Raw genomic sequence first — 27770 nt, 5'->3', positions numbered from 1 at the left:
ACGTCCTAGTAATCTTTCTTTCGTCTCTATCAAACGTCATATTTGAATTCACTCCCATCTTACATATCCACAATCCATACTTTCTTTGGTCTTCGTCTAGTCTATGTCGCCACATTCAATTTCATCGGCAATCAAATTTCCATTTAACGCTTTTCTATTAAACTTCTCTCGCTACCTCAGTATGAAATATACACATCTGTATATGTGTGTATGTATACTGTATATACAGGTAATTGCAATTTGGTTGTGGAGGTTAAAGTAATTAGGATTAGTTAGTTCAAGGTCAAAGCCTCGCAGAACGCATTAGAAGTCAATATCAAGCGCTAATTACAACTCCGCTAATCCAAACTACGTATACATCTAAGCGTATTAATTTAATCAATTATTGGGAATATTAATTATTGGACGACCACGTGGAAACTTGATAGACTAATTTGAGATATTAAAGGATTTTAATTAGTTTATGAATACTTTCAAGATAAAATAGTAGATTAAAGACGATAACCACCAAATTACTTTTTTATAGAAGGTAATGCACCAAGAGAAAGAAGGGAAAGGTTTGATTGAAATATAAAGAAAATCAGCACACTTTTATTGAACAAGTATCAAGTAACATGAAATATAATTCAAGGATTCCATGAATCCCATATTAATGGAATCTTAGACTATTTTTAGAGTTCCATACCACGAAAGAAAAAAAAACGGAACTCTTATAGAATCACTTTGTTGTCCGTCCGTTTGTCTGATCCTTTTTTTATTATTTTAATTTTACTTACATTTGGAATAAACTCAAATATGTTCTTTATTGATTAACAAATTACAATTTTCCAATATTTAGCGAGTTCATAAATAAAAATACATCAAAATCGTTCACAAAGTCAAATAGCTTTTGACCACTTATCCAATGACGTAGTCTTACTTGAGTTGAGCCGTGTCATGTTAATTCGTTTGAAACTAGAGCGCAGTCAACCAATTAAATCAAATTCTTGTAAAACAAACCTCGTTAAAACTTTGCAATATGCCTTAGGTTAAATGCATATTAAGTTTGGACATGTCTCTATAGTGGAGTATGCATTAATTTGAAATTCACAATTTACAAGCTCCATTTAAGCGTATAATAAACTCGCAAACAAATCAATATAAGTTTTAGATTGAAAAAGTAATTGAATATTGCTTACAAGAGAAGTATAAACATCTTAACCTCAGGAGATTTGTATAAAAGTCGTGTTTCTTTTAGTGTAAAAGCGCAAACTCTTGTGGATTCTAACCCTAGGACACGGCGGAGTTCGGGTCTGGAAAGTATTCCTACATTTGTTAAAAAAAACATAACAATAAAGATCTTTTTAAAAATATGTAGTTGATTTTTTAATATAGTTTAGTTTTTTTTTTTATAAAATTAGAAATGAATTAAGCACATCTAATGTAGTTGTTTGCTATCTTGAGGAGTCCCTCGACAACTAACTTTGCAGACAGTCTGATCCACTTGAATTACTTTAAGTTTATTAAAAATATAAGGTTCGAGCTATAGAGATTCCATTGAATATGCATGTTCTAGTATCAGAGGGGTTAGACGAAGCGCATTAGCTACAAAGCGATTCCATAGCGAACATCAATATCATATGGAACTAACGCGCGACAATCACGTGACTTATCGAACATTATTGTCAGCTCTATACAATTTGTCTAACCCCACTATTTTGTTAAACAAATAAAAAGGAATACCAAGATATAGAATACTTAACAATATATATCACAGCAGTGTAGTTCTACGGTTATTTTTTATGTATGAATATCTGGGAACGTCACATCCTAACACAATTTCATCTAACTGTACAGTGTATTAAGTACACATAGGACAAAAACATTGATTTTCATACACGAGTTTACATTTCTCGTCCGCAGTACTCAATTACCAAGACTATCTTTTTTATTTCTACATTAAACAAAATGTTAATTAAATTAATATCTATTTTGGTCACAACGCTGTTTTTCAAGAGCAGAACAGTGACACAGAGTAGTCGCTTAGTCGAGTAGAATACTGTTTCGATAGTAAGTATTCGTTCATAAAATAGCAGTACTGATCTGTCTACTGCTCTGCCGCAGTGTTCTCCACTCGTATAAAATTGACGTAAGCGAGACATATACGATTTAAATTACTAATTTAAATGAGGTCTTAGAGACGAATCGGTGGTAATATATTTTGAGAAATAATACAATGGTTATTGTGACAAAAGATATTATATTGTTCTAAGCTTCTTATCGAAGTCTTCACGAATGATAAAGGAATTAAAATAAACACATCAAAAGATGGAATATTAAAGCTTATTATTTGAGTTTCTCGACTTTCTTAATTTACGCGATATAAAAACCTTTATTAGAACGAAATTATTCTTCTCCACAAATATATTGACTCACGGATGAAAACATTTAGAAAAATGGACAGTCTGACTTTATTCGTATTGTTTAAAAATATATTTTTACAGTCATCTGTTTTGGTATACATCATCAAATTTCTGATTTCAATGAACCGACTGCATGATATTACATTTCTTCTCCAATTTGTGAACCCTCACTTTACTTCCCATACTACAACCAAGTCTTCCTTGAGGACTATCCATCTCGACCTTTTTGGGAATCCAGTAAAATCTGCCTACACCATAAAATTGAGTCAGATAATTTTTCATAGCTTTACCTATAGTATCTAAACTTGAAATTTCATCAAAACATCATGCACTAAAAATTAGATAAATATCGTAAAGACATGGATATATATGTAATAAAATTATTGCTGGAGAGGTGCTAAACAAGGTTAGGGGCACGGATGTCCTGAGGGTGAACATGCCAGCGGGAGGCAGGTCGCAGCGATCGATATATAATACAATCCACAGGTGTCGCTACTACATTCCCGCATAAAATATTTACATTACTATGACCTTGTGAAAAATATTTTTCAGTTTGATGTGTTTACTATGAACTATGCGAAGTTTAATCTTGCCTTTTTCAATAACCGTGGGTGTATACCACTGCTGAAATATATTTAAAGACCAGCTCGCATTCGAGACTCCGTCCGCGGGGAATTAAAAACATAATTAGTTCTTCCAGACTGTGTTCTACATGTATGCCAAATTTCATCAAGATCGGTTTATCCGCATTCGCATTTATAATATTAGTAAGATAGTAGGATTTTCATGTTCGTCAGAGATCTGTCAGAAGTGGAAACTCTTTAGAGGAAACGGCGAAATTAAGCTTTATACACATTGAAGAATAGCTAATTATTTTAATTCTTCGGTCCTGAACAATATTGACTTTCGAGTCACAAACTCCTTTTAAATAAAGCAATCGAAAGATATTTCAATGAACATAGACACAGTCAAAAATTATTATTAATTATTAATTATTTTGCCAGTTTCGAGAACATTTGACTAATTATAAAATAATAAAATAACTAATTTAATTTTACGTTGAAATTTTAATTTAAAAAGTTATATTATATAATAAACAGAAGAAGAATGGACAGCCTAAAAACTTTCCAAAAAACGGTTTAACTTTATCGGACAAAGTAAAACACGGTTTCATACGCGGGTAAAATTTAGGTACAGTGCAGCACTGATATTGTTTAGCTCAAACTCTGATAGACTAATACTTATTGTCATCCCTTAATTTTCTCTTTGATTAAAAAGAGACAGGAATATTCATTAATACAAATGTCACTGTAGTCGAAACCCACTGTGACGCAAATACTAAGATGTAATAGTACTGTTTTGACAGTGTGTGTGTTCAAACAAAAAGAGTATGTACTACACTGGCCAGTGTTCTCACCCCTTATGCCTTCGTGTAAAACTCGCATAACTTGGAGATTGTATATCACGGACAACAATAAACTTTTGTTATGGAACCTTTTTAATATTCTTCGATACTACGAAATAAATTTCACCAAACTCCTCTAACAAAAGATACCCATCATAAAATTGACATTTACTCCCGGATAGTGTTAGAAAAGAATTTTATAAAACATCGTTTATGTCTAAATTAATCTCATCCGTTTGAAAGATGATAAAAATGTTGAACAGTTTTACATATTATACATTATTATTTTTGCGTAGTATCTCGTACTGACTTAAGTTATTTTTGATAAATAATAAATAACATTAATATTAATTAACATTATTTTCAACCTTTATTTTTTCATAAGAAATAGAACAATTTAGCGGCGGGGACACTATGGTGATTACCGACGCCTATAGACATCCGTCCGTTCTAAATTAAAAAATACTTAATTAGTAGCCTATATGTTCTTCCAGACTGTGTTCTAAGTCTTTGACAAATTTATGTGAGATTTATGCCGTTCTAAAGATACATTTAAACAAACATCCATCCATCTAAACATTAGAATTTATAATATTAGTACTAATTAACGTGGTTACTTTTCCAAATATTTTTTAACATTGGAGAGATTTAATGGAGTCCCACGCAGTCCGTAAATAAATATTCCTTTAATAGATTTCAAAGCTTATTACTTTCACCCTTAGCGATGTGAAAGAAAATAACTTTCGCCTTAAACAGAATCAGATAAAAAAGTATTTATTTTCCGGTACATAAATTTGAGATAAATATCGGAAGGTCATATTTTATTTTATAAACGGATGAATTCGATTTTATAAACTTATATTAAAAAGAACTTCCAATATCGAAGAAATATCATGTAAAGTGCTTTTAATTTCATAATACTGCAGGGATATTGTGGTTTGAAAGTAATAAATGTATATCAAGAAAATTACATTCCTAAACTAAATGTGAAATAATTTAATTTCAACGTTTGTTAGCATTTCATACTGTCGGAAAGTGAAACAGTTCGAGCAAACATGGCGGGCAGTATAGGGGGGAACCCGCCAGTTAGCCTGGGGCATTCGAACTGGCAACATTTGACTTTCTGTTTTAATTTTTTTAATATTCAACTTTATTATTTCAAAGCGAGAGTTTATTTTGGCACGAAAAGCATACAAGTATTAATGCCGTCAGGATGTAAAAACTTTAAAAGTGTGTCCGTTCCGAAGAGAGTACAATAACAAAATTGATACGAATCTCGCCTTAAATTGTTGAATAGACGCACAAATGAGGGTACTCTGAATCAGATCAACTGCCAGTTGTAATGACAAGCAAAACCTTATACCACACATCACATGCCGAGAATTCTATACTTAAGTAGAACCTTCGTCTAGAATATATCTGAAAAATGAATAGGACTTCACTTCGTAATATAGGTATTAACTCATCATAGATTAGTAACATTCCAAAGCAAGGCTGTTTTAATAACATAGTATAGTTTTGTACCTATATTATCTGTAGTCAGAAGAAAAAAGTGCGAAATAAAAATCGTAAACAATGCCAGCACATATTAGTTAAACGCGTAAATTTATTCACAATAAAATTATTACATTTTTGCTTTATCTGAAACATCATTTTAATTAGACTTAACGCCATTTTTACTTTGGCTTTGCCAGATTCATCCGTGGAAATGGAAATAAATTTGACAGATATCTTTATTTTGTAATCTGTTCTTGAAACAGTATCCAAGCAATGATTATCTAAAAGCATTGTCCGTTTCCACTCCAGTGCTACCACAGAATCTTAAAACAAATCCTGTTTTCAAAAGACTCGACGGTCGTCGCCGAGAAATGTATTTATCCTTACATTTCAATCACTAAAGCTCTTCTATTAAAACGGTTTCATGAGAATTGTCTGTGTTGTACTTACAGTTTAATTTCCAAGTAATTTAACGGTAAAGCAATACCTGTGTTATTTGTTATAAGTCCAATATTATTTTAATGCCTTAAGAAATGTTCTTTTGGTTTTATTTACAAAATTGACCTCGTGAAAACTTTGACAATAACCAACATGGAAGTTGTATAATTTTTTTTAGCAGAATATATGAGCGACGACATAATCCTGACGATTGATGTAAGTTTAATGGACAACAACAAATAATTAGAAACGCCTAAAGTTTAATTTACTTTCAGACAGTTTGCATTTATATTTTCAATATTTGAGTGATTACGGAAAAGGTTTTATAGCGCCATCTAATATAATTTTAAGATAACTTTTGGTGATCACTTTTCATCTTTGAATCCGACAAGAGATGGCGCTTTTTGAAACTAACCAAAACATTACGCAACTTTATAGACGTGTGTAAATAGCTTAAGAGCTAAGTCTAAAAGTAAGTCGGTTAAGACCGACTCAAAAGTCACAGCTCACATAAACTTGAACCTGCGGCTCATGAACTATATTGGCAGCTCCAACTGCAATGTACTAAATCAGACCGCGAGCTTTATATCTACTAATGGGTGACTGGCAGCTCACAGCTCTATACCGATACCGTGAGCATCATCAGCTCAGTTGTAGAACAGCAAGTCATCGATTTAATTTAGTTACTCATAACTACCCTAAACCGGTTCAAGAGTTCGGTCCACATTAACATGAACCGTTCAGCTCAACAAATAATTGGCAGCCTTCTGTATACATATGAACAGTGAGCTGAACTTCATATCATCAATTTTAGTTGAGTTATCCATGGCTCAAGAGCAGTCTAGCAGTTCCTGATTTTATGCAGGAATTTACAGTGGGTTTCCAAGACCAAATACTCTGTTTAGAACATATCGTCATTAGCTTTGACAAAACAAAGATAAAAATATGATTAAGGGATTTTGGTCTTACAAATCCACGGGTTTTGAGATATTGAAGTTATATGAGCATCTTTTAGTCCATAAGGTATATTTTCACCTATTATGATATTAAGATATAGGGTAACAAAAAAAAAACACTTTTACATTTTATGAATTTTTATTTTCACTACTGTTACATCACGACATCGATATTTCTTAACTAGAGAGAACTTCAAAATTCTTAACCTAGACATAAATTGTCGAATTGAATTTGAGCATTCGTTAAAAGGAAATAGTAGGCCCTTCGTAACAAAGCTACGCAAATCTTGGATACCCGGTAAATTTACTCTCTAAGCGTCTTGCGGAATACAATGTCATATAGGTACACAGGCACGCGTCGTCGTCATTTTGTTCTTTTGACACCAGTCGCCCGCTGAGGGTCTATCACGAATATTTGCGATATACGTTTTCATTGTCATCAACAAAATGTGATTAAATTCGTATGCGATTTGTCATTGTACTTTACGCCCGTTAGGAGTGCTGTACAAATGTAAAATTTGTCGATAACATTACGAATACTTTCTCGCAAATATTCGTATTAGGCCCCTGTTTGTGATGATCATCGTGAAAAGTCACTGCGATTTTCAAGACGGCGAAGCAGATCTATACGGTTGACATTTTCTAGATATGCGTCAGCCGTGTAGTCGCTAAGCCTATTTTGATGGAATAGATGACTCGCTTCGACGATTCAACAATTTGTAAATGGATCGCGGGCAACGCGATACTTTCACTATTTGCGTTGGCTTGTGTACGAAGAGCCAGAGAAAGTCGCTGACTAAGTCAAGTCTTACAACAATTTGACGTCGTTATATTATTTTTATCTCATAAAGGACTTGCGCTTTATTTGTAAACTTGTTTAAATCACGCTAAGAACGTGGTACGTGAAAATTAGTACAGTCAGTATTCTGAGTTTGAATGTATCAAAATCCCCTATCTCCTTCCATCTTCACCCGCGCCTCAATACTGAGAGCTTCTCAGCTAACACACACATAGGGGACTTGCTATCAAAAAAAAATGTTTGGATTACATTACAACAGTACAGTAAGACAGTAGCTCTTAACATCTGCGCTGGCATACTGGCTTAGTGTAAACACCAACTGGCGCTTGTAAGCCAACACATTAGTCTTGCTACTGTCTCACTGTACTCGTAAAGTAAACCAGACATAAAGCGCGCATCGCCTCGTGTGATAAAAATACTATAACTTTTAATTGGCATGATGTCATTTTCAAAATGGCCGAACAAGTTTACAGACTATTACAGTGTCTGTCCGTTAAAGTCTAGAAATTAACAGAAGTACAATGTTGCCGAAGTCGGGCCTATAACTAAGAATATAGATTACAGCATTTATGCTCTCCTAAACATTACATCTCCAAGAAAAAACACATTTATTACCCTAACTCTAATAATATATAATAAATATGAATGCACTACGATTTACCGTTTGTGCTATTAAAGAAATGAGTCAACAAAATGCAATTTCAACTTGAATATTTAAACAAATATAGATTTCAACAAATTTAAAAAATATTTAAGTAACAACTTATCAATAAAAAACAAAACAACCTAACAAGTTAAGTAAAAATTTACAAAATCACAAAATTTAAGTGAAAAAAAGGGTTTTGTGGAACGAAGTGTAAAAAAATGAAATAAAAAAAGTAGACAATAGTTACGTGAGATACTGTATTACATACCTTACCATTTCTAGAGATAAATAGACATCAATATTACTACCTTATAATGTTACGAGTGAAAAAAGACAACTGTAGAGGAAGACCGAAGAAATTAAGCGTAAGGAAGGAGGGAAACGTATAGATGAGTAGGAGATACCATACCGTACCTACCCTCCTTAGGAATAACAGAAGATGACGAACATCTCACCTGTTCAACTTAACCTCAACTAAATATTGGTAAGATTTACCACACTGCTTTGACAAATAATAAAAATTTTACATTCATAACGCCCCTTAAGGGTGAAAACCTCAAAGTCCTTTGCCAAATTTGACATAAAAGAGGAAAACTATGATTGTTTCAGTTTTTAAAGATGTTAATGAAACTTTTGTTTATTTCCCCAAATTTCTGGTCTCCATAACCCGGAAGCGGGTTCGGGGCGAGCTGTCACCCAAGGGCCGAGTGAAAGGGGCGCCCTTCTACCACGCTTCCCTGAGATTGGGCTTGCCTTCGCACTGAGATGGAGCTACTTCGGCAGCTGGGAGAAACCTAAGTTGGTTTAGTGGTTATGCTCCCTAATTCTTAGGTCCTAGTAGGAGCTAGGTATGGGGGCGAGAATCCCACATAACTACCGTGTTCCTACCAGAGCAGTATGCACAAAGTATTTCCCTCGATAAAAAAAAGTAGTGTCTGATTTAAGTACCCCCAAAGCAAAAGGCGATACAAGGTTGTCACGCTTAAGCGACGATAAGTATTAAGAAAAGCCAGTTACACACCTTCCGTTTTGCCTGTGCAGTTAAAACGTATATATGTATAGCTGGCTTAAAACAATTTCAGTTTATCAGATAGAAATAAGAGATACCATTGAATTATATAGTCACATTAAATATATCGTTATAATAAGACATCGAACATAATTCTGACACCCCCCTTACAAACTAACCACATTCCCTTCGCTTCATCCTCACAGCTCATTCCTTAAAGCTTTTTAAATTTAAAGAAAAAGAAAAAGTTTTTATTATTTTTTACGTCTTTTATATTAAAAACAGAAATTAAATGAATTGTCTTGTTGATTATTTAGTTAGCTTTATCGTGATACACTGCCGTGACCCCGTAGTTGTTCTTTGTTTTTCCAAACAGTACTATGCAGATCGTAAATATGCATGCAACGTGTATCACGGCAGTCGAAACACGCTGTTATTTGTGTTTTCAACAAATTTAAACAATTTTGATCAAAAATTGTATTTATCTACAATTTTTTTTAATAAATATTAATTTATTACTAATTTTTCTGTTAAAATAAGCCCGTCATTTTTTTCGTAGTTGAAATAGGTTTGTTTTTTTTTTTTAAATGATAATTAAAATTTTGGACCACACTAAGGCTTTCAGCCGTTTTATAAAGCCCTAAAGTTTAATCAGCCTTAAGACAAATTCCGTTTTTTTTTCATTTAACTAATTATAGTATGAAAAGAAATAAAAACCTTAATAAAAAAAACCATCCGTATAATAAGTGTTATTCGAAAGATTATATTCAAGATTTCTTTACTATTAATCACAAATGAATAATAGTTCATACTCATAAACCACTCCATTTCACAGTAAAGGGTTGTGTCAGACATACTGTGTTTACATTGTAGATATTAATTATTTTATAAACACCAATGTTACGTCTAAGTTACAAACTAACAAACAACATTCAGTTATACGGTAAAGTCCAAAAAGTGAAAATTATAATTCAATAATATTTTACTCATCTTGTTTACCGAGTCGATAAGGTACATACGTGTTGGATTATGTACGACTCACGAGTGACATTGTCACTGTCACCGGGCGACAAAGTTCATACATTAGAAAATTGCGCCATCGACTTGGTACAGAGTAAATCACCTCGACATCGATGCAAACTTCAAGCGTTTAAAGTAAGAATATAATTTTAACAGCAAAACAATATTAAGACAAAAGCTATACGTAAGAATTTGCACATTTACCGAAGTTTGCACCAAAATCTCACCCCTTGGCACAGTTGAGCTAAAAAACGCAACTTATCTTTGGTTTTGAGACCAAAATCCCAGTTTAAAATATATCGGCATCATCTATTTCACATAATAGAGATAACAATATTCTTTATACAAGGATTTTGGTCTCTGAAACCAAAGATTAGTTGCACATTAGTAGCAGCACTGCTCACCTAAGACAAGAGGATTAAAATATATATCTGACCAAAAAAATCATTAAATAATATAATAAATATAAAAGAAAAACTTACAAAATAATTAAATTAATTATAATCTGACCAAGAATATAAATAACCTCGTACGAGGATATCGTAATCCTCTTTGATATTTCAATACTTGACATAAGGAAAAAATTATACCAGTATTTCAGACTTATTCTCTTTTAAATGCATATTTTTACTCCGAATATGTGAATTGATTGATTTTTCACAATTTTAAGTAACAAAATTATATACAATTTAATCAAAATTATACTTCAATTAAAATAAAACACTGTCAGTGTCATGGCAACGAATTTTTTGAAGGAAAATGATGTCGCCATTACCCTATATAAGACAGCATGCCTAGGTTTTCTATATTCTTGGTCAGACTATGTAATACATTTGCCGAAGTACAATTGCATTGATCGGATCCGTGTGAATAGCCTAGTGTCGTTTGTTTGCCAAGTTCTTTTGAGCGATCAATCATCCAAAGCGGTCGAGGCGTCGGTTAGCATCTTGCTGTCTGTGCCTCCGATATCTCCGAACTGATGCCAGAAAAATAATAAAAACGCATTACTTACGAATAGTGTAAGTGGTGATGGCATTGTATGTGTTAAAAGGACGAGAGTAACCTATCACCAGACTAACTCATATTGTAAGTTTGGATGCTGTAGGAATAATATTTTGAAATAAAAAACAGCTCAGAATCGTTCAAACTTCATCTCCCCAATTGACTCAACTTTGTGAAGTCACTTTTGCTTCACCTTCAATCTATTAATTTACTCAGACTAAGATAGCATCTATGTTCTTGTTCACATTATCTCGCAGTCACGGTGGCGATACATCAAACATATGACTTTATATATGAGTTTTCAAGTCAAAATAACATCGGAGCGTGCAATGTGTAAAGTGTACGATGTATTGTAAAATAACTTATCTCACCTTGATTGAAGAAAGCTTGCCGCGTTTGTGTATCGCTCGGGGTCGGCCGCCTCAACGAGGGCCACGCGAGCGCGGACGAGCCGCCGGATGTGGTCTCGAAAAGCGGCACGTACGCTTGACGCGTCACCATCGCTGACGCTACCAGAAACCTCGTTGAGCGATGCTAATCAGAAATGAGCACACAAAACTTTAATGCATACAGTAACTATGGTATCGTTATCCAAGGAGTGCAAAATGCATGACGCATACTAAAAGTATACATTATTAAAAGCAGAAGGAGGTATTATCAGCAAAAGTATCGAGTTTTCAAAGTGATGCTGCAAGGAAAATGGCAGTTAACACGTTAGCTGTGTGAATGATTTCATGCGGGTCGATTATTTTCGAAAAACGAAAATAATTGACCCGCTATTTATAAACTTTATGGGGTCTTGCGGGTCACGCTGTATACAACAATTCGATTAAAAAGCGTCCGACAAGCCACAGCGAGGTGTTGAATGGAAGTAGGGCTTGTCGGACACATAGTCCGACACAGCCTGATTGAAACATTAGCTTGTCGGACATATAGTCCAACATGGCAGCCAACGTGTTAATAGCGTATAACAAAGTCGAACAAGAACAAGAACCGGAATTTAAAGCAAATGGGAATGCAATAGGAAAAGTGTAAGGGCAAAATGAGCGGTGATAAAGCGTAGTCCACACTGCTATGTAGATAAGGTGGTAAATATAAATATTATGGTCAAAGTTCGTTTGAGATAAGTCGTGTAAGCTGATGTACTGATATAAAACCGTTTCAATCACCATTAATGAAGCCATCGAGATCTGTTGGTGGCCGCGAGCGTCGGATGCAGCGACGTTTTCTGGAGGGCATTCCGCTAAGGTAAGCATTGCTAAACGGCGGCTGATCGCTGCGCTGGTTGGACTGGTCGCTCGAGAGAACTGGCACCCACTCCTCGCCCCAATGCTGGATGATCAGTATTGACGGGATCTTCTGCTGCATGTCAAATAATACTTATGCATTTAGAACATATCCTGAATGCTACTAAAAAAACTTACAAAAACGTGATACGCTTCAGCTGATTTAATAAGAATGGTTACCCATTCTATAATCGCATAGCAACACGCATCAATTGAATGCTTCGTCAAACATTCTACATTTAAGGTAAATACGTCTTCCTGAAAACACACTAGATGTTTAACTAAACTATTTGTAATAACGAGACAAGCTAGAGCTTTAAAAGAATACCAAAAACGTTCACCAAGATTCTTGGTCCAAGAACAAAGGTCGTTAAAAAGTCCACCTTTTTGAGGTCCTGAAAAACGTTTAGAGATTCGCGTTAAACATTCGAGTCGTTCTTTAAAAACCCGAAAAAAGTACACGCTGCCGTACAACGTAATAAAAAAGACAAGAGGGTTTTATCCACCACAGCATCAGACCAGCTCCAGTCAAATGTCGGTGTCCTTGATTCTTTTCACTAAAACACATTACATGTAAAATATGTACAGTATCACAAGAAAGACTTAATTTAAATACTACTACTAAATGCTAAAACAAATAATAAAAATGTTTAAGAAAACTTTTATTGCATAACTTTTTAACAATTCATTTATTATATTTACAAACATTCGCATTGCCAAACTATATTAAGACCTAACAGTATAAAAAGGCAGAAAGCGAGTACTCCTCATTTTTACATCTTTCACACACAAAAAAAAATGAATTTATTACTCCTCACATTTCTATGGGCTACCGCTATCTCATGATAAAACCTGCACATTCGCGAAATAGTTAAATACTTTTAGAAACATTGCATGCCTACGAAACGCTTTTTTATATTTTATAAAAAAAATGTAGAATTTTTAGAACATTCTATGATGTTACAAAAAATCTTTAGTTAAACAAATTATCAATACAGCTTAAAAATTAATGTATAGAACTTTTCAAATATGTTGGCTGCCTGATTTCATCGATGTGCGCTGTGCATTGCCCTCCCCCCGCTACCTAAAGTTGTGTTCTGCGCAGCGCTTCGGAGAACAAATGAGCTGGCAAGATATTTGAAAACTACTATATCTACAATTCTTCATAAAATCAATAGAAATCAATATCTTCAACAACTACTTTACAAAGGTGAAAAATCCATTATTCCCAATTCGTAATATTTTGTGTAGCTTTCTTCTATTCTGTGAGAAGTGTATAACAGCCTTGTAGAAAACGCTAGTCAAATGGTACTTCATCCAAGGTTATTTGTGAATAACATCAAGTATGTGAAATTCACAATACAATCAGTAAAATCTGATTCAAACTGAAAATTATACCAAGAGTGTGTATTGAGTATATAAGTATACCTTGTCCTGGCACAAACCAAAATTTGCTAACTAACTACTAGTAAATCTAAAATAATACGCTAAAATAAAATCACTAAAATTAAAAGTAAAAAAGCATAACTACGCCTTAAATGTTTAATTTTTTTTTGTAAATAATCTATAAAGTGTCAATATAAAGTTCATACGTATTATGTAGTGTATTAAGATTGATTAGTTTGACAACTGACGCCTATGTAAGTATCGAATTAATTTTGTATGAGGATTAATATTGTACTTAATGGACGGTTGTAATAGTGCCGGGAATACGCGCATAACTACCAACTGTAAACTATCGATATTCGTTCTGGTAAAAAAAAATAATCGAACAATAACTTTAATTCTGTTTTTTAATTTTTTGAATTTATCACACATATGTCTCGCACAATTAACTAAAAAAACATTCAAAAATATTAATTTTTGTTTGACATCAACATTTTTAATTCAATATTTATTCTTTATGTAGTTTGAAAGAATAAAGTAGGAATAAAATTCTAATTCTAAAACAATAATCAAGAAATTTTCAATTGCGAGCTTTATGAAAAGAAAAGGAAAATCTAAAATTGTCATAATCGATTTTATCCAACCCATCTCTAGTAAATCGTCAAATGAATTGTCAAACCAATCAATCATAAAAAGACACACTATAACAAATATTAAAATCTATACGAATGGATTGGTAAAGGCAGTTACTACGTATTGTAATAACATAAATTGCTACTAAAAAAACCTAAAAAAAATCCAGACTGACTGGTCAAAACCGGTTCAGTCGTTTAATGTCTAGGTCACAATGGAATTGAAATACATACCCATGTATATAACAGCATACTTACATAATACGTGCGAAAAAACATTACTCTCCTTAGTCAGCCGAGAAAAAATGCGAATGTGTGTATAAGAGTTTCCCGTTGGGCCGATTGACCCAATGGAGAATTTTTCCATTGGATCGATCGAACCCGTAAAATAAATCGGTTTCAACCGGTAGCCCAATCGGCCCAACGGGAAACCCCCGTGTGTGTAAAATGTTTTTGAAAAATTGATTCTAATGTATTGTATATCTTGTCTTACCGGTCGGTTCTCTTCAGGTTCTGATGTAGTTTGTGTCGTTTCCATTGGACGAACCCTGAGGTAAAAATAAAATTTAATGTGAAAAATAAAGTCTTAACTAAATATAATAAAGCAATACACGTCTACACGGCTAATGGTTACACAGATTATGATCTTGGCAAAGTAAAAATAACAAAAAAAAATAACGAAATCGTAAAGTCTTGAACATTTAATACTAAAATAAAAATTGAAAAAAGCGCTTTTTGCTTCGCGGATTCTTTTATTTTGATACTGCTTGAATGTGGATTTTTTTTAAACGGCATAAGATAATTTAACAATATTATTATTTCAGATAAAACATTGAACTCAATTTTTTTTAATTATATAAAGTTATAAACTTTGGTATCTATTTCAAATGTACTAAATAATATCTTTGTGAATTTAATTATATATTACTTTAATGAGATTTTAATAGTTATAAAGTAATGAAATGATTTTTTTTATCTTTATATGTACATACGGACTATCATTATAAGAAGTCCCCTTTTCCACTATTCAAGTAGTACTGAGCACGAGTGACTGCTATTTCTATGATAGACGGAAACGCGTCAGTGGAATACATAGTTAATAGAAATAAGTTATGAAATACAAAGGTTATAGAAACAGCAAAAGCGCGGTCAGACGCTGTAGTGGAAAAGGGGAGTAAAGGCAGCAAAATTAATGTGAGAAGTATTTGTGCGTTGCGGTAGCATTCTTTGAAGCGTGATGATGTCAGCAAAGCTTTATAAAAGCGAACCAAATCTTACTACGCTAATGTTAAATGATATACTTGCGTACTTCGTTGTTTTCCATCGTTGTACTAAACGTATACAATGCGTTTAAACACTCTTTATAATATGTTGTAAAAATGACTATCGTAATGTGAAATTTTGTAAGTTATTTTCGAATTAGGAATAATAGTTGATTATTACAACATTTTACAATCCTTGGATCAGCATAGTTTTATAAAGGCGTAGACACTCTTACTTGAGTAGTCTTGAATCTCGGTGAGGACGTATGTAAGATGACGATAACGCTATATGTTTTGCTAAATTCTTCCATATGTTGATGCCATTTATTCAGTAGACACATACACTTCTTACTAGAATTGTTCCCATAAAAAATCCTTCGTTTTCGTTGATGATGAATCACATTTGATGTATCGTAGATTAAAGGTAGTAAATAAACATATAGTGAATACTTTTAATGAAGTTTAAAATAATAAATAGACAGAGATGGAAAAAAAGGTGGGAGAGGGAAGACAGCGAAATACATTTAAAGGAAAAAATAAAATTCCTTTCTTTTAATCCATTTGCTTTAAAACAATAAAATAATATATTTATTTATTACATAGGATATTCGCAAAGTAGAATTTTTGTCCAACCTATAGTTAGTATCAGGATGCAAGAGAACCTTGGCGTGTGGATTTCCATAAAATTTGTCAACACTTTGCGATAACGGCGTTTGTTCTTATTAATTATATGTATACCAGATTTTGTTCCTTTTTAAGATAACCTTTGCAATGATGAAATTAATTTTTTTAACTATTGACCATCACCGACGTAAATTAAACTTATGTTATTCATTATTACGATTGTTTCTCTCAGTGCGGACTTCCCTGACGAATCGTAGTGACATGGAACGTGTTAAAAATGTTAAAATAGCAGATGTGCACATTTTATAATATACAGGCATCGTAAGCAAAGCTGTAACAATATAAAATTGAAGTAAACGTTTCCAAATATCCAAAGTAAGATAACGGTACGGTTGACTCCTTTAATCGTGAAAAATCATTTTACGTATTATATTATTTAACCGCAAGAACTAGCCAAATATCAAAACGTCATACTTGGACAAGTTCTTCTTTCGTATAGCCGGACTAGGAATATAAAAAACTGAACCTGTCATGACATGAGGGCGCCACATCAATTTTGATATGGGAACACTAGACATCTAAGCGTACCTATTATTTTAGATATATTCTGATATAAATGATGTTACATGTTTTTTCTTAGCTGTTATGCTGCTATTTTGGACACGTCAAATTATCAGGAACTCTAAAATTACACCTCAATAGGTAGAAAAACTAAAAGCCCTAAGTAGGTGGCGCCAGCGACAGAAGTCCGCTGTCATCTGTCAAAGAATTTTACACTTCATTTTAGCGATTTAAATAAATTAATTCCTTATTGACTACCTTAATTAAAAAAGATCTGAAGCCGGAATTCATCCACGGATGAAATAAGTCGGTTTAGTTTTTAAATAATTTATGATCTTTAAAAAAATATATGAAATTTGACGAAGTCGTTGCTATGGCTGCAATCCTCAGAGCACTTTGTACGGTGTATATCTGTAGTATTAAAAAAACATTTATTGCTGGAATACAAACTGTGTAAAAGGCAGTTTATCTCTTCATTTTAATACATTTAAATACACATTACACAATCGACAACAATCAGTAGTCAATGCGATGGATGTCATTTTTAATTTTATTGAAATGGCCACCATTATAAGATAATATAAATTTTTCGGAACACGACAGGGTTTTCTACTTTCCTTGTCAGACTACACTCACTATATTAGGATTTGAAATTTAACATGAGATTTGCTTTCATGTAAAATCCTAGGTAGTTGTACTCACACTGTTGAATATGAGACAAGCGGTGTGTGAAAAATGTGTAGAAGCTGGCATTTACCAAAATTGGTGTTATGTTGTGCTCTTATAAATTCTGCTGCTGTTCATTCTCTATGTACGCTTCTTTAAAAAATCGAGCTTAGAAGCGAATGCGAATAGCGCTTACCATCTCATACAAACTTGGTAAATATGTAATATATGTACTATATGCATACTATTTTTGCATGATTACGTACATAATGGTGATTATAACTATAATATGGAATAAATTGTTACTCTATTAATAAATTAAAAACTGATTGCTAGGTTAAAACCACTATACCTTAGAATGTGCCCTTTAATGTTTATGCTAGTTTTATCGGGTAAATAATTGGAGAATCCCTCTTTGAATGTATTAGAAGATTAGAAATATACTCACCGATTGCGGCGCTGGGACCTGCCTTCTGGCACGGTGCCGTCGCTCTCATCTGATTCGTTGTGAGAAATAGGATCAGCTCGAACAGGTGGCGTTACTGCAACCGGTAAGACCAAACCATCTGTTTGGTTCGAATTATGTGTTTCGTCAGCACGGCCACTTGTGTTAGCTGCAACGTTGCTTGCGGCTACAGTGTTATCATCCGAGTTAGCAGACTGAACATTTTCGTCTTTTGTGGTTTTATTCGCGATCTCCTTCTGTTTTTTTCCTTGTCCTTTGTTTTTTACTGTAACTTGCTCTACATATTTTTCTTGTTCCTTGACTTCTTCATAATTTTCTTCTGTGTCATCAATATCTTCAGTTTCGTCAATATCTTCCTCACTATCTAAGAAATCATTTGGGCCGAGGGTGAACTCATCTTCGTCGATGATCGTTTGTGTGTCTGCATTTGGTGGCACATTTGTGGTTGTACTCATTGCGGCCAGGATGGGATTCTGAAGCCTTCTTCCATTCTCGGCGACAGCATCAGGGTTTGCCATGGCTAACTCATATTCAAACATAGCCATAGCTAGCGTTTTACGAGGTCCCTGCGAATGGGAAGACGGATAAGAAGACCGTGGCATCATGTTTGGCATGGGCCGCACGGTCTGGGTGGGTGGTATAAGCTTTCCTGTCGGTCTAGGATTTGCTGTAGACTGGGTGGCCTGTGTTGGTGACGTCACAGAGGACGGCGTGGGCTTGCCTGTCGACTGGGGTCTTGCTTTAGACTGCGCGGCTGTTTTGCTGGCGATCATAGAGGCATACGTAGGCCTGTTTCCCGGCTGGGATGTTAATGACGACCACGTGGCACGTGTTGGTTGCAACATAGGTGACGGCGTGGGCCTGACTGTCGGCCTGGGGCTTCCTGTAGGCCGCGTGGCCTGTGTTGGCGACGTAATTAAGGAAGACCTGGGCCTGGATGAAGGGTGGGATTCTAATGAAGGCCACGTGACCTGTGTCTGTGTTGGTGTCAGCACAGAAGACGATGTAGGCCTGCTTGTCGGCTGGGGCTGCCCGAAGGGAAGTGGTATCGGTGCCAGACTCGACACCCGTTCTGGCGGTGAAAATTGCATTCTTGACATATCAGAGAAAGATTCAAACCTCGGCTCTTGAAGCGCTGACATTTGCGATTCGAGGTCCTGTCGTTGGAACTGGTGGAAAAGAAATATTATATTGACAAAATATCTTCAATGACGCACAAGATAAGTACAATGTAATATGGTACAATAACATCTCAGCCATTGATCTACAACTGTTGTAATAATGACTAAAATCTTATACATTAACATAGGATCAGACATCGTTCAGGCGGACCTTGAATGCGTTGAGTAACGGCGGGATAGTGTGGTCACTACACGGTAAGTTTATATATGTATACTATACTATCATTTACTACATCTATTTTTATTTATTAAATTGGAGTGTCTGTGTGTAATATCGAAAAAATAAAATCATTTCACGTCGTGTACTAGTCTTGCTCACAATAAAAATCCAATTTTCAAAGTAAAAAAGCGTTTATTCCGGGTAACCTCCGGAACGACAGGACTGATTTTCACAGGACTGATGGAATCGCTGATGCACGCAGCCATATTATGCGTGACTTTTTTTTAAGCCCACGTCGACTATAGTTTTATTATAATTTTTAAGTCAGATTACGTTTATTATGTTCTTTAAATAAGGATCTAATATGCATTATTTTTTAGGATACTTATGCCATATATTATGAAAGAATATGGTGGAAGGTGTACAGATAATTGACATACCACGGTGTATTCAGAAAACATATGCAAATGAACTCGTAGGTTGTGGTACGCGGCGTACGCGGGAGTCACGTTCAGCTGCAGGAATATCTCATGAGCAAACGTTCTCAGATATAGCGCAGTGTCTTCATCAACCCCTTCCAATAGCTGGTTCTGAAATTTAAAATTAAATAGTCAAATGCTCACCTGAATTGAAGAGACTAATTATAGCTTCACTAGATTTCGCGCGGAATTAAAAAAAAAATAATATCCTAGGTCTTTTTCCAGACTATGTCATGGGACATAGTCTGGAAAATATAGTCTGTGGAAATATGGTCTGGAAAAAGCGCTGGAATTTGGCTTAGATCTATACCTAGCCAAATTTTAGCACTATCCATGCAGCCGTTTTGTACATATTTTCTAACAAACATCCATCCATCCATCTAAACTTTCGCATTTTCTATATTACTACGAAGTAAAATTGGACCAGTGCATATGGTTGGATGAATGTTTATCGAGGATATCTACAGAGCGGCTCAACAGATCTCGCTGTAATTTGGCATAAATGTTGAAAATAGTCTGAAAGCATAAATTGACTACTGATTATTTTTTTTTATTCAATAAATATTAAGATTCGCTTACGAGGAACTGTCGATGGATCGATTGCAAGCCGCGTTCGCTGTTGGTGCAGCACATAATAAGGGCGAGCAGATCACGATGCAAACTTCCTATCATTGAGTAGAATTCAGCAGCGGACATATAAGAGTCTCTGGGGCTCAAAATGCTCATAAAGCAACGCGGCAGCCGGTTGTTAAAGAAGTTTGACAAAGTGCGATGTAAATCAACGTCTGGTCGCATATAACAGCGGATACGGAATCCAGTGCTCTGGAAAAACAAACAAAATATATTAATAAGCGGTATCGTGTAATAACATATCAACATGAAAAAGTTGCCACTAACAAAACATGCACGTACTGTTATATTTTTTTTTTTCAAATAGAATAAGCCTTGTATACAACGCAATTGACATCTTCTGAACTGGGCGATTTTTCTCGGTATGCAATGACAACTTATTCTTTTGTCGCCAACATCTGTCGCTCGCAACCTCTTCATCAATGTTATCAAGATGGCGGAGCAAAATACAGTTGACATATCGCTATGTCTGTATAGCGAACAGACTATTCAGTATATACCATACGCAACCATACAATATTACTTTCTACCATTTAATTTGTCTTCTCAAGTCTGTGAAAAGCAACGTTTAAAACAATAAAAACTTACCACGTCCATAAGGCCAGCAATAAACGCCCTGTTTCTATTCAAGATATATTCCGTCACAACACCGAACGGATTAGCAGCATTGGCGGCGCGGGATTCTTGCAGAATTTGTCGCGCGAACGTTTGAACATGACGATGTACATCATGGTATTCAAACGGTATCAGCGGTTCCTCTGAGGCAGTTGGGTGCATTAGACCAGGCATATACGCCTGTCTTGCCTGTAAATATATATATATATGTTACCACCCATTCCAACAAGAGGTACATGAGTCTTTCTAATATTATAAATGCGAATGTTTAGATGGATGGATGGGTGTTTGAAGGTATCTTTAGAACAGCTGCGTAGATATCGTTGAAATTTGGCATAGATATAGAACGTAACCAGAAGTAACACATAGGCTACTAATTCAGTTTTTTTTTAAGTCCGCACGAACAGAGTCGCGGGTGACACCTAGTTATGAGTAAAAACGACAGTGAAAATCTATATAATTACTCACTAATTTTAAAATATTTAATGTTACCTTGGCTCCTTAACTAGTAAAACTGTATTTAAGGAGCCAAGGACTTCTCTTTCATGAAATTCCATCTTTCTTTGTCTCTCATCATCAAATTTATTAAGTAATAGATATTATATTCATCGTATTAATAGTATAAAGCAATAACTATTGATTCGTAAATTAAAACTGTGACTTTCTCGGTTTGTAGTAGTAACATTAAAAGTAAAAATCATAGAGAATGCGTTAAATTATAAGCGCCAATAGCCTAATGGTTAACGGTAAGGATTTCCAATAATGCAGTCGGGGGTCGAATCCCATTTAACGATTGTCGTAAACAAGTATAAAGCTTAGTTGGAATGATACAATAAATATTAGTAAATTAGCAGAAATCTACTAATATTTTTACAAAAAAATCAATGGGTAAGAATTATTAAGGTAATAATAAATAAAACTTACAACTACTACCAAATAGGCGTTAATGTAGGTCAGTCTTGAAGGCCTGCTCTGCAACAGTTCATGCATGATCGTGAACTGCGACTGAAAATAAAAACATACAGACATTAAGAACCTCCTCCTTTTTGAAGTCGTTTAAATAATTTTAAGAATTGGGATAATAAAGGTTTCTAATTAATTTCTTAGTGGTAAGAATTCCGTTTCTTACGAACAGTATAATAATTAAAACGTTTAAGGTTATATATTCTTATGCATGGTTTGTCATTGATCGAAATTAATTTTTTGTTTGTTGGGGAAGAAATATCTTTAATAGACTGGGTTCGCTTTGTTAGTTTCTAACCAGCGTTGAAATCAATTATATTGATATCAAATTCCATTGTGAAATATTTTGGTATTTTTGATTTTCAGTATAATGAACTTCCACCTGTGTCGTGTCCAAAATGATATTCGTACAGTTGTCTATGGTTATTGTTTTCTATTACATAGAAGAAGGAAGCTTACATTAGTTAGATGGCAGCCGCGCCTCTCAAGATGACGTATGTCTCGTGAATTCAAGTGCTCGAGGTGCATGCGGGCTAGAATTTCCATGCGCTCCTGGTGTTCGAAGCTGAAAGATGATAAACCAATCATTACTTTTAAAATTCTACCTTAATTAGGAACGAAAAACACCTATAATAGGCAAATATAAAATTGAAATATTAAAATTTGCAAACATCGTCACTTAGGACATTTAGGTATATATTTTTCAGATTAAACAATCTGACTTGACTAATGATTAATGTTTAAAATTTTGGTAAACGTAAAATTCATCAGTGTCCGAAACATGGTGAAACGTCTTATTTTATTTGGTGTCACTTTTTAAATTAATTATTATATATTTTGTAATTAGTTAACTTACTTATTCGGGTCTGCCCTCTGTCGTAGCCGTATGCTCTCGCAAGGCAAGAAACGATCATAGACCGCAGTAGGCGGGGCGGCCATAGCGTTAGCCATCTCACGGCGTGCCGCTTCTGTTAAAACAACATTAATATTAATATTGTTAATCATCGTTAAATTTAAATATGCAGCAATACTAAGATGTTTTAAATCTTCGACAGTATTATATTGATATGAAACAATAATGTAATGTATTAAAATGTTCATAAACAAAAACAAGAAACTAACCATTTGGGTCTATTGGTTGACCTTGACGCTGTTGCTCAGCAGATGGAGCCGACGGAGCCGACGGAGCCGACGGAGCCGATGGAGCCGAGGGAGCCGACGGAGCCGTCGGAGTCGATTGAGCCGACGGAGCCGATTGTGCGCTCTGGGCTGGCTGCGACATCTGAGCCGCCTGATTATTGCTGGTCGGCATGTTAGGACGAAGCTGTTGGGGCTCCTGGTCGGTAATACCAGCTACGTTCTGTCGGACCGGCGCTGGTTCTGATGATTCCGTTTCCATGGCATCTGGAGAATTGATCCTAAGCGACGTCTGGGTCTTTTGTATCATCGGCGACAAACCGCTGGTCTGCATTTCCGAGTCGGAGTCGGTATCGGAATCGTATAGTGAAGGACGGTATTTGCTTGCAGGTTGCGGCTGTTGTGGCTGTTGTGGCTGCTGCGGCTGCTGTTGCTGTTGCTGCTGCTGGACATTCTGCTGCTGCTGTTGCGGTTGTTGCATCTGCTGCTGAATATTCTGCTGCTGTTGGGGTTGCTGCGGAATTTCACCCTCGATTCTATGTTCAATCACAGTTGATACAATGGTATGAATGAAATCGGCGCTGGGAGCTGCGCCCCACGGCATACCCAATTGTGCAGCGAAAACTGTAACAGAAAAAAATTATAATTAAAAATCTTAATAGAATATTCCACTGAATAATTGTTTTCATTTACCTTACAGACTCAGGAGTGTAATAATTTTAACATTTGTATGTGTGGCCGTTTGTATGGCAATTCTATTGTGTCCTACTGTTACCGTTGAGGTTAAGTAATGTACCAACTTTGACAAGCGGATTGTCATTCGAATCGTATTCCGGTAAAGAAGTTAACAAATAGTGTTTCTTCATTCCGAAACCTCCCTATCTCAACACTTTTCTCATATGGAATGAGAATTAGATTTGTCGCAGAAGGGTACCTTATAAGGAAAAGGGTAGGCAACGCATCTGCAAATTCGGATGACTATGGACACCGGACGTCTCGTTGTTTCGGCGATTTCAGGTGGACATTTTTTGTTTGCCAACTTATGATATAAAAAAAATAGTTAAGTCTGCCAGTATAGTACTCTTCTACATACCTTGGCCGTCGCCTTGTAGCGGGAGCTGGTTAATAGGCGCTCCAACGATGTGCCCTGCAGCCACAGCTTCCGCTGGGATCTCCTCCATGCTCATCACCACCTCTACGCCGCTGGGGTGCCCCCCAAGACCGCGGAAGACATTTTCCAAATCTATATAACATGAAACATTCCATTGCTAACCTCATTTCATACAATATTCAATCTAATTAAAAAAAGTAATTTTATATTTTCTTTAATATTTTGATTTCATTTACATATCAGTCATCCCAATGCAATGCCAAAAATCGCTTTTTTGCATATCATATATATATATATATTAAAATGTTAATATTTCCGTAATGTTCGATTTCGCTTCGAATTCGCTTCGCTTCGTATTCGCTTCGCTTCACTTGTCACATTGTAACACTTACCAAAATGCACTTGTTCCATATTTGCCACATCAGCCGCTTGCTGCGCTTGTTGTTGCGACTGGTCGGCGCCACTGCCATCCTGCCCCGGGTTTGCGTTGCCCTGTCCAGCCATCGGCTGAGCGTTTCCATCGGCCGGGGGACCTTGCGGCACCCAAGCACCTTGTTGCGGTTGGAACACATTGATCACTGCCTGCAAAAATATTTATACAAACAAAAATTTAACACAACCAAAATTCACATATCAATGAGTAATTTGATATATATAAAAAAATGTTTTTGCTATGTTTGATTGTAATTTTTTTCAACATATATATAGTAGACTCTGTTTTTTACATAAATATGTCGACATTGGAAATCGACCTTAGAAATATTCCAAGTACACTTATGTGCAATAACAGTATGCAAACTTACATGGACAGGTATAGTGGCATGCATGGTTGATATCTCCGATGTCAGCTGTGGCAGTTGCGGCGTAAGGTCTAATGATATGTCGCTGATTGTGTGGTACGCATGCGCGAAGCTGTGCATTATGGTGCAAATCAGATCCATTGTACGCTTCTGGTGTGCCTTCTCCTCTTCGCTGCATGGTGGGGGCTGAACAAATACACTTTCAGTCACTATAATGTACACACATGGCACGTCATGGACAAGAGTACTCTTACAACCGACGTGCCAACTCACGTCGATTACTTAATAAGTTTTATTGATACAATTGGTCAAAGATCTTGTAGCAGTCAGAAAATATGTGACTAAGAATGTCTTGAGAGCGTCATATTTTGAAGAACGACGAAACGGCAGAGCAGGGGATAATGTTTCCTTGTTGTTGATGTTCAAGTGTTTGGATGTATTAAGTTAAATAGTAATTAATAACTCTAACACAGGTAACAAATTGTAAATCAATTCCTTAAGTACCAAAGTTAGGTAATTTTTGTTTACTGGTAAGGGTTTAAACATGTAGACGTCCAGCTGTCAATATAAAAAAACTGCCATAAAACTCTTGTGGCCCATGACTTTGATTTGGCGCGGTCTCTTAGAGATACTTACAGGTGTGCGACTGGCAACCATCAGAAGATCGATGTAAATGGCGCGGTATCTGGCAAAGCTCATATTCAGAATCTCCAACTCCTCCATCAGACTTGCCAACTCCCTGGGGTTGGGACCTGACAGCGTCATACCGTGACGAGGCCTGTTCATGAAAATACACATCTAAGATATATATATATATATAGTAGCCGTCGTCCGCGACTCCGTCCGCGTGGGATTAAAATAGATGTTGTCCGATTCTCAGACCTACTCAATATGCTCAAAAAATTTCATGAGAATCGGTCAAGCCGTTTCGGAGGAGTATGGGAACGAAAATTGTGACACGAGAATTTTATATATAAGATTTTATAATACATATACTTTTTGTATTCTTTTTCTGAGACTTGTTTCATATTTATTCCCTGCCTTACGTTAGTAAAAAGAAGAGAAAATAATTAACTTGTCCTACTAACTAGAGGAATAAACTCACCCATAGTTGTAATCGTCCCCTCTTGCAACCACTCCTACTATGTCATCAGCATGCCGATGAAATATTGGGAGATCCTACAAAATAAAAAGATAGTTTTTATCAAAAAAGAAAATACAACACAAATAAAATAATAAACTAAACATCTCAGTTATATTATTATTATTTTTTTTGGCATAATGGTCAAAAACTAAAATTTACAAATATTAACTGGCATATTCTTGCCAAATTAGAGAAATATATATCTCAAAGGAAGTAATGAAAATAATTCAAATGTATTTTTGTAATTGTAACTTTTGGTTTCTTCTTTCTATTATATTATTTTGAAATTACAGACAAAACATTATTTTAGACTAGAAGTGTTAAGGCAGTCTAATTCTTAGCTAAATTACCTCAAGCATCGAGCTGGGCATAGGTTGAAATGCGCCAACAGCCTCGGCATCGTCTACCTCTTGGATTGGATGGGCTCGACCGCCCGGTCTATCTCTAGATGTAGACGGACCTGGCTGCTCTTGGTCGGATCGAGTTCGCTGCAAAATTTAAATTGATGTTACTTAAAAAAATACACGCTACTGAAAATTTTTAATTTGATTATGAACAGTTACTAAGTTAATAAATGTTGCCCTCATTGACAACAAAAAAAGGTATTTAATATAAACAAGTAAAAAATTATGAATAAAGGAATAATAATACAGCACATAAAAGATAAGCGTTCTATTGCAAAAAATTCCTTACCCGTGCCTCAACATGATTTTTCAGTTGCAGGAGCAAGACTTTTATTTCCAAGATGGCACGCCGCGTAAACTCCAAGCGGCTCAACGTAGGCGATAAGTTCATGGATTCCTGTACCATCACAAATTGCAGTTATCTTCTTACGGAAAAGGTAAATATCGTAATTTATTATACATATATCGAGTAAGTGGTAAATAAGTGATTTACAGGTTATGATTGCGTAAGTAACCTTAAGAACCTTCAAGACTACTAGTTGACTTCAAAAAAATTCAAGATTTTATAAAAAAAATTTAGCTGTCGCCTGCCACTCCGTCCGCGCGGGTTAAAAAAATAAATAGTAGCCGATTCTCAGACTCCTGAATATGCACATAAGTGTAAAAAAATCGGTCAAGCCATTTCGGAGCAGTATAGTAATATTGACGATTGTCAATATTTATCAATATAATCCCAACGAAATCGATGGGGTTATGTCGTTTGATTACTGAGTTCCGTTGACCACCTTCCAGATCCATCATCAGACCCTGGTGACCTTCTAGCACCAAACCACTCGTCATTGCAAATCAAACGAGCCCAATCTCGAACGGGTTATGTCGTTTGATTATTGAGTTCCGTTGACCACCTTCCAGATCCATCATCAGACCCTGGTGACCATCTAGCACCAAACCATTCGTCGTTGCAAATCTAACGAGCCCAATCTAGACGGGGTTAAGTCGTTTGATTATTGAGTTCCTTTGACCACCTTCCAGCTCCACCATCAGACCCTGGTGACCATCTAGCACCAAAACACTCATCAAGGTAAATCA

The 27770-nt window shown here is 35.4% G+C and overlaps 1 protein-coding gene across 5 annotated transcripts in view; it reads right to left on the bottom strand.

The window, feature by feature from the left end:
* Positions 1–9874: 9874 nt before the first annotated feature.
* Positions 9875–27770, bottom strand: part of LOC106126251 (uncharacterized) — a 23027-nt gene continuing 5131 nt past the window's right edge. For 3 of the 5 annotated variants that reach the window (XM_013323778.1, XM_013323774.1, XM_013323776.1), the window contains 19 exons: positions 26971–27078; positions 26628–26765; positions 26239–26312; positions 25770–25911; positions 25137–25319; positions 24726–24915; positions 24316–24465; positions 23208–23846; positions 22942–23053; positions 22545–22650; positions 22047–22127; positions 21096–21311; positions 20457–20699; positions 19839–19988; positions 18040–19226; positions 14972–15026; positions 12344–12536; positions 11546–11708; positions 9875–11148 (listed from right to left, as the gene is read on the bottom strand). In XM_013323778.1, coding sequence (XP_013179232.1) covers positions 11112–11148; positions 11546–11708; positions 12344–12536; positions 14972–15026; positions 18040–19226; positions 19839–19988; positions 20457–20699; positions 21096–21311; positions 22047–22127; positions 22545–22650; positions 22942–23053; positions 23208–23846; positions 24316–24465; positions 24726–24915; positions 25137–25319; positions 25770–25911; positions 26239–26312; positions 26628–26765; positions 26971–27078 — 4167 coding nt within the window. In that variant the 3' untranslated portion in view covers positions 9875–11111. Of the gene's footprint in view, positions 11149–11545; positions 11709–12343; positions 12537–14971; positions 15027–18039; positions 19227–19838; positions 19989–20456; positions 20700–21095; positions 21312–22046; positions 22128–22544; positions 22651–22941; positions 23054–23207; positions 23847–24315; positions 24466–24725; positions 24916–25136; positions 25320–25769; positions 25912–26238; positions 26313–26627; positions 26766–26970; positions 27079–27770 lie in introns of those variants that run through there. The other 2 variants (XM_013323777.1, XM_013323779.1) reach the window with 2 other exon arrangements.

Source organism: Papilio xuthus, unplaced genomic scaffold (genome assembly GCF_000836235.2).
Source record: "Papilio xuthus unplaced genomic scaffold, Pxut_1.1 DF825017.1, whole genome shotgun sequence".
Lineage (NCBI taxonomy): Eukaryota > Metazoa > Arthropoda > Insecta > Lepidoptera > Papilionidae > Papilio > Papilio xuthus.
This window is presented reverse-complemented; position numbering and strand designations above follow the sequence as displayed.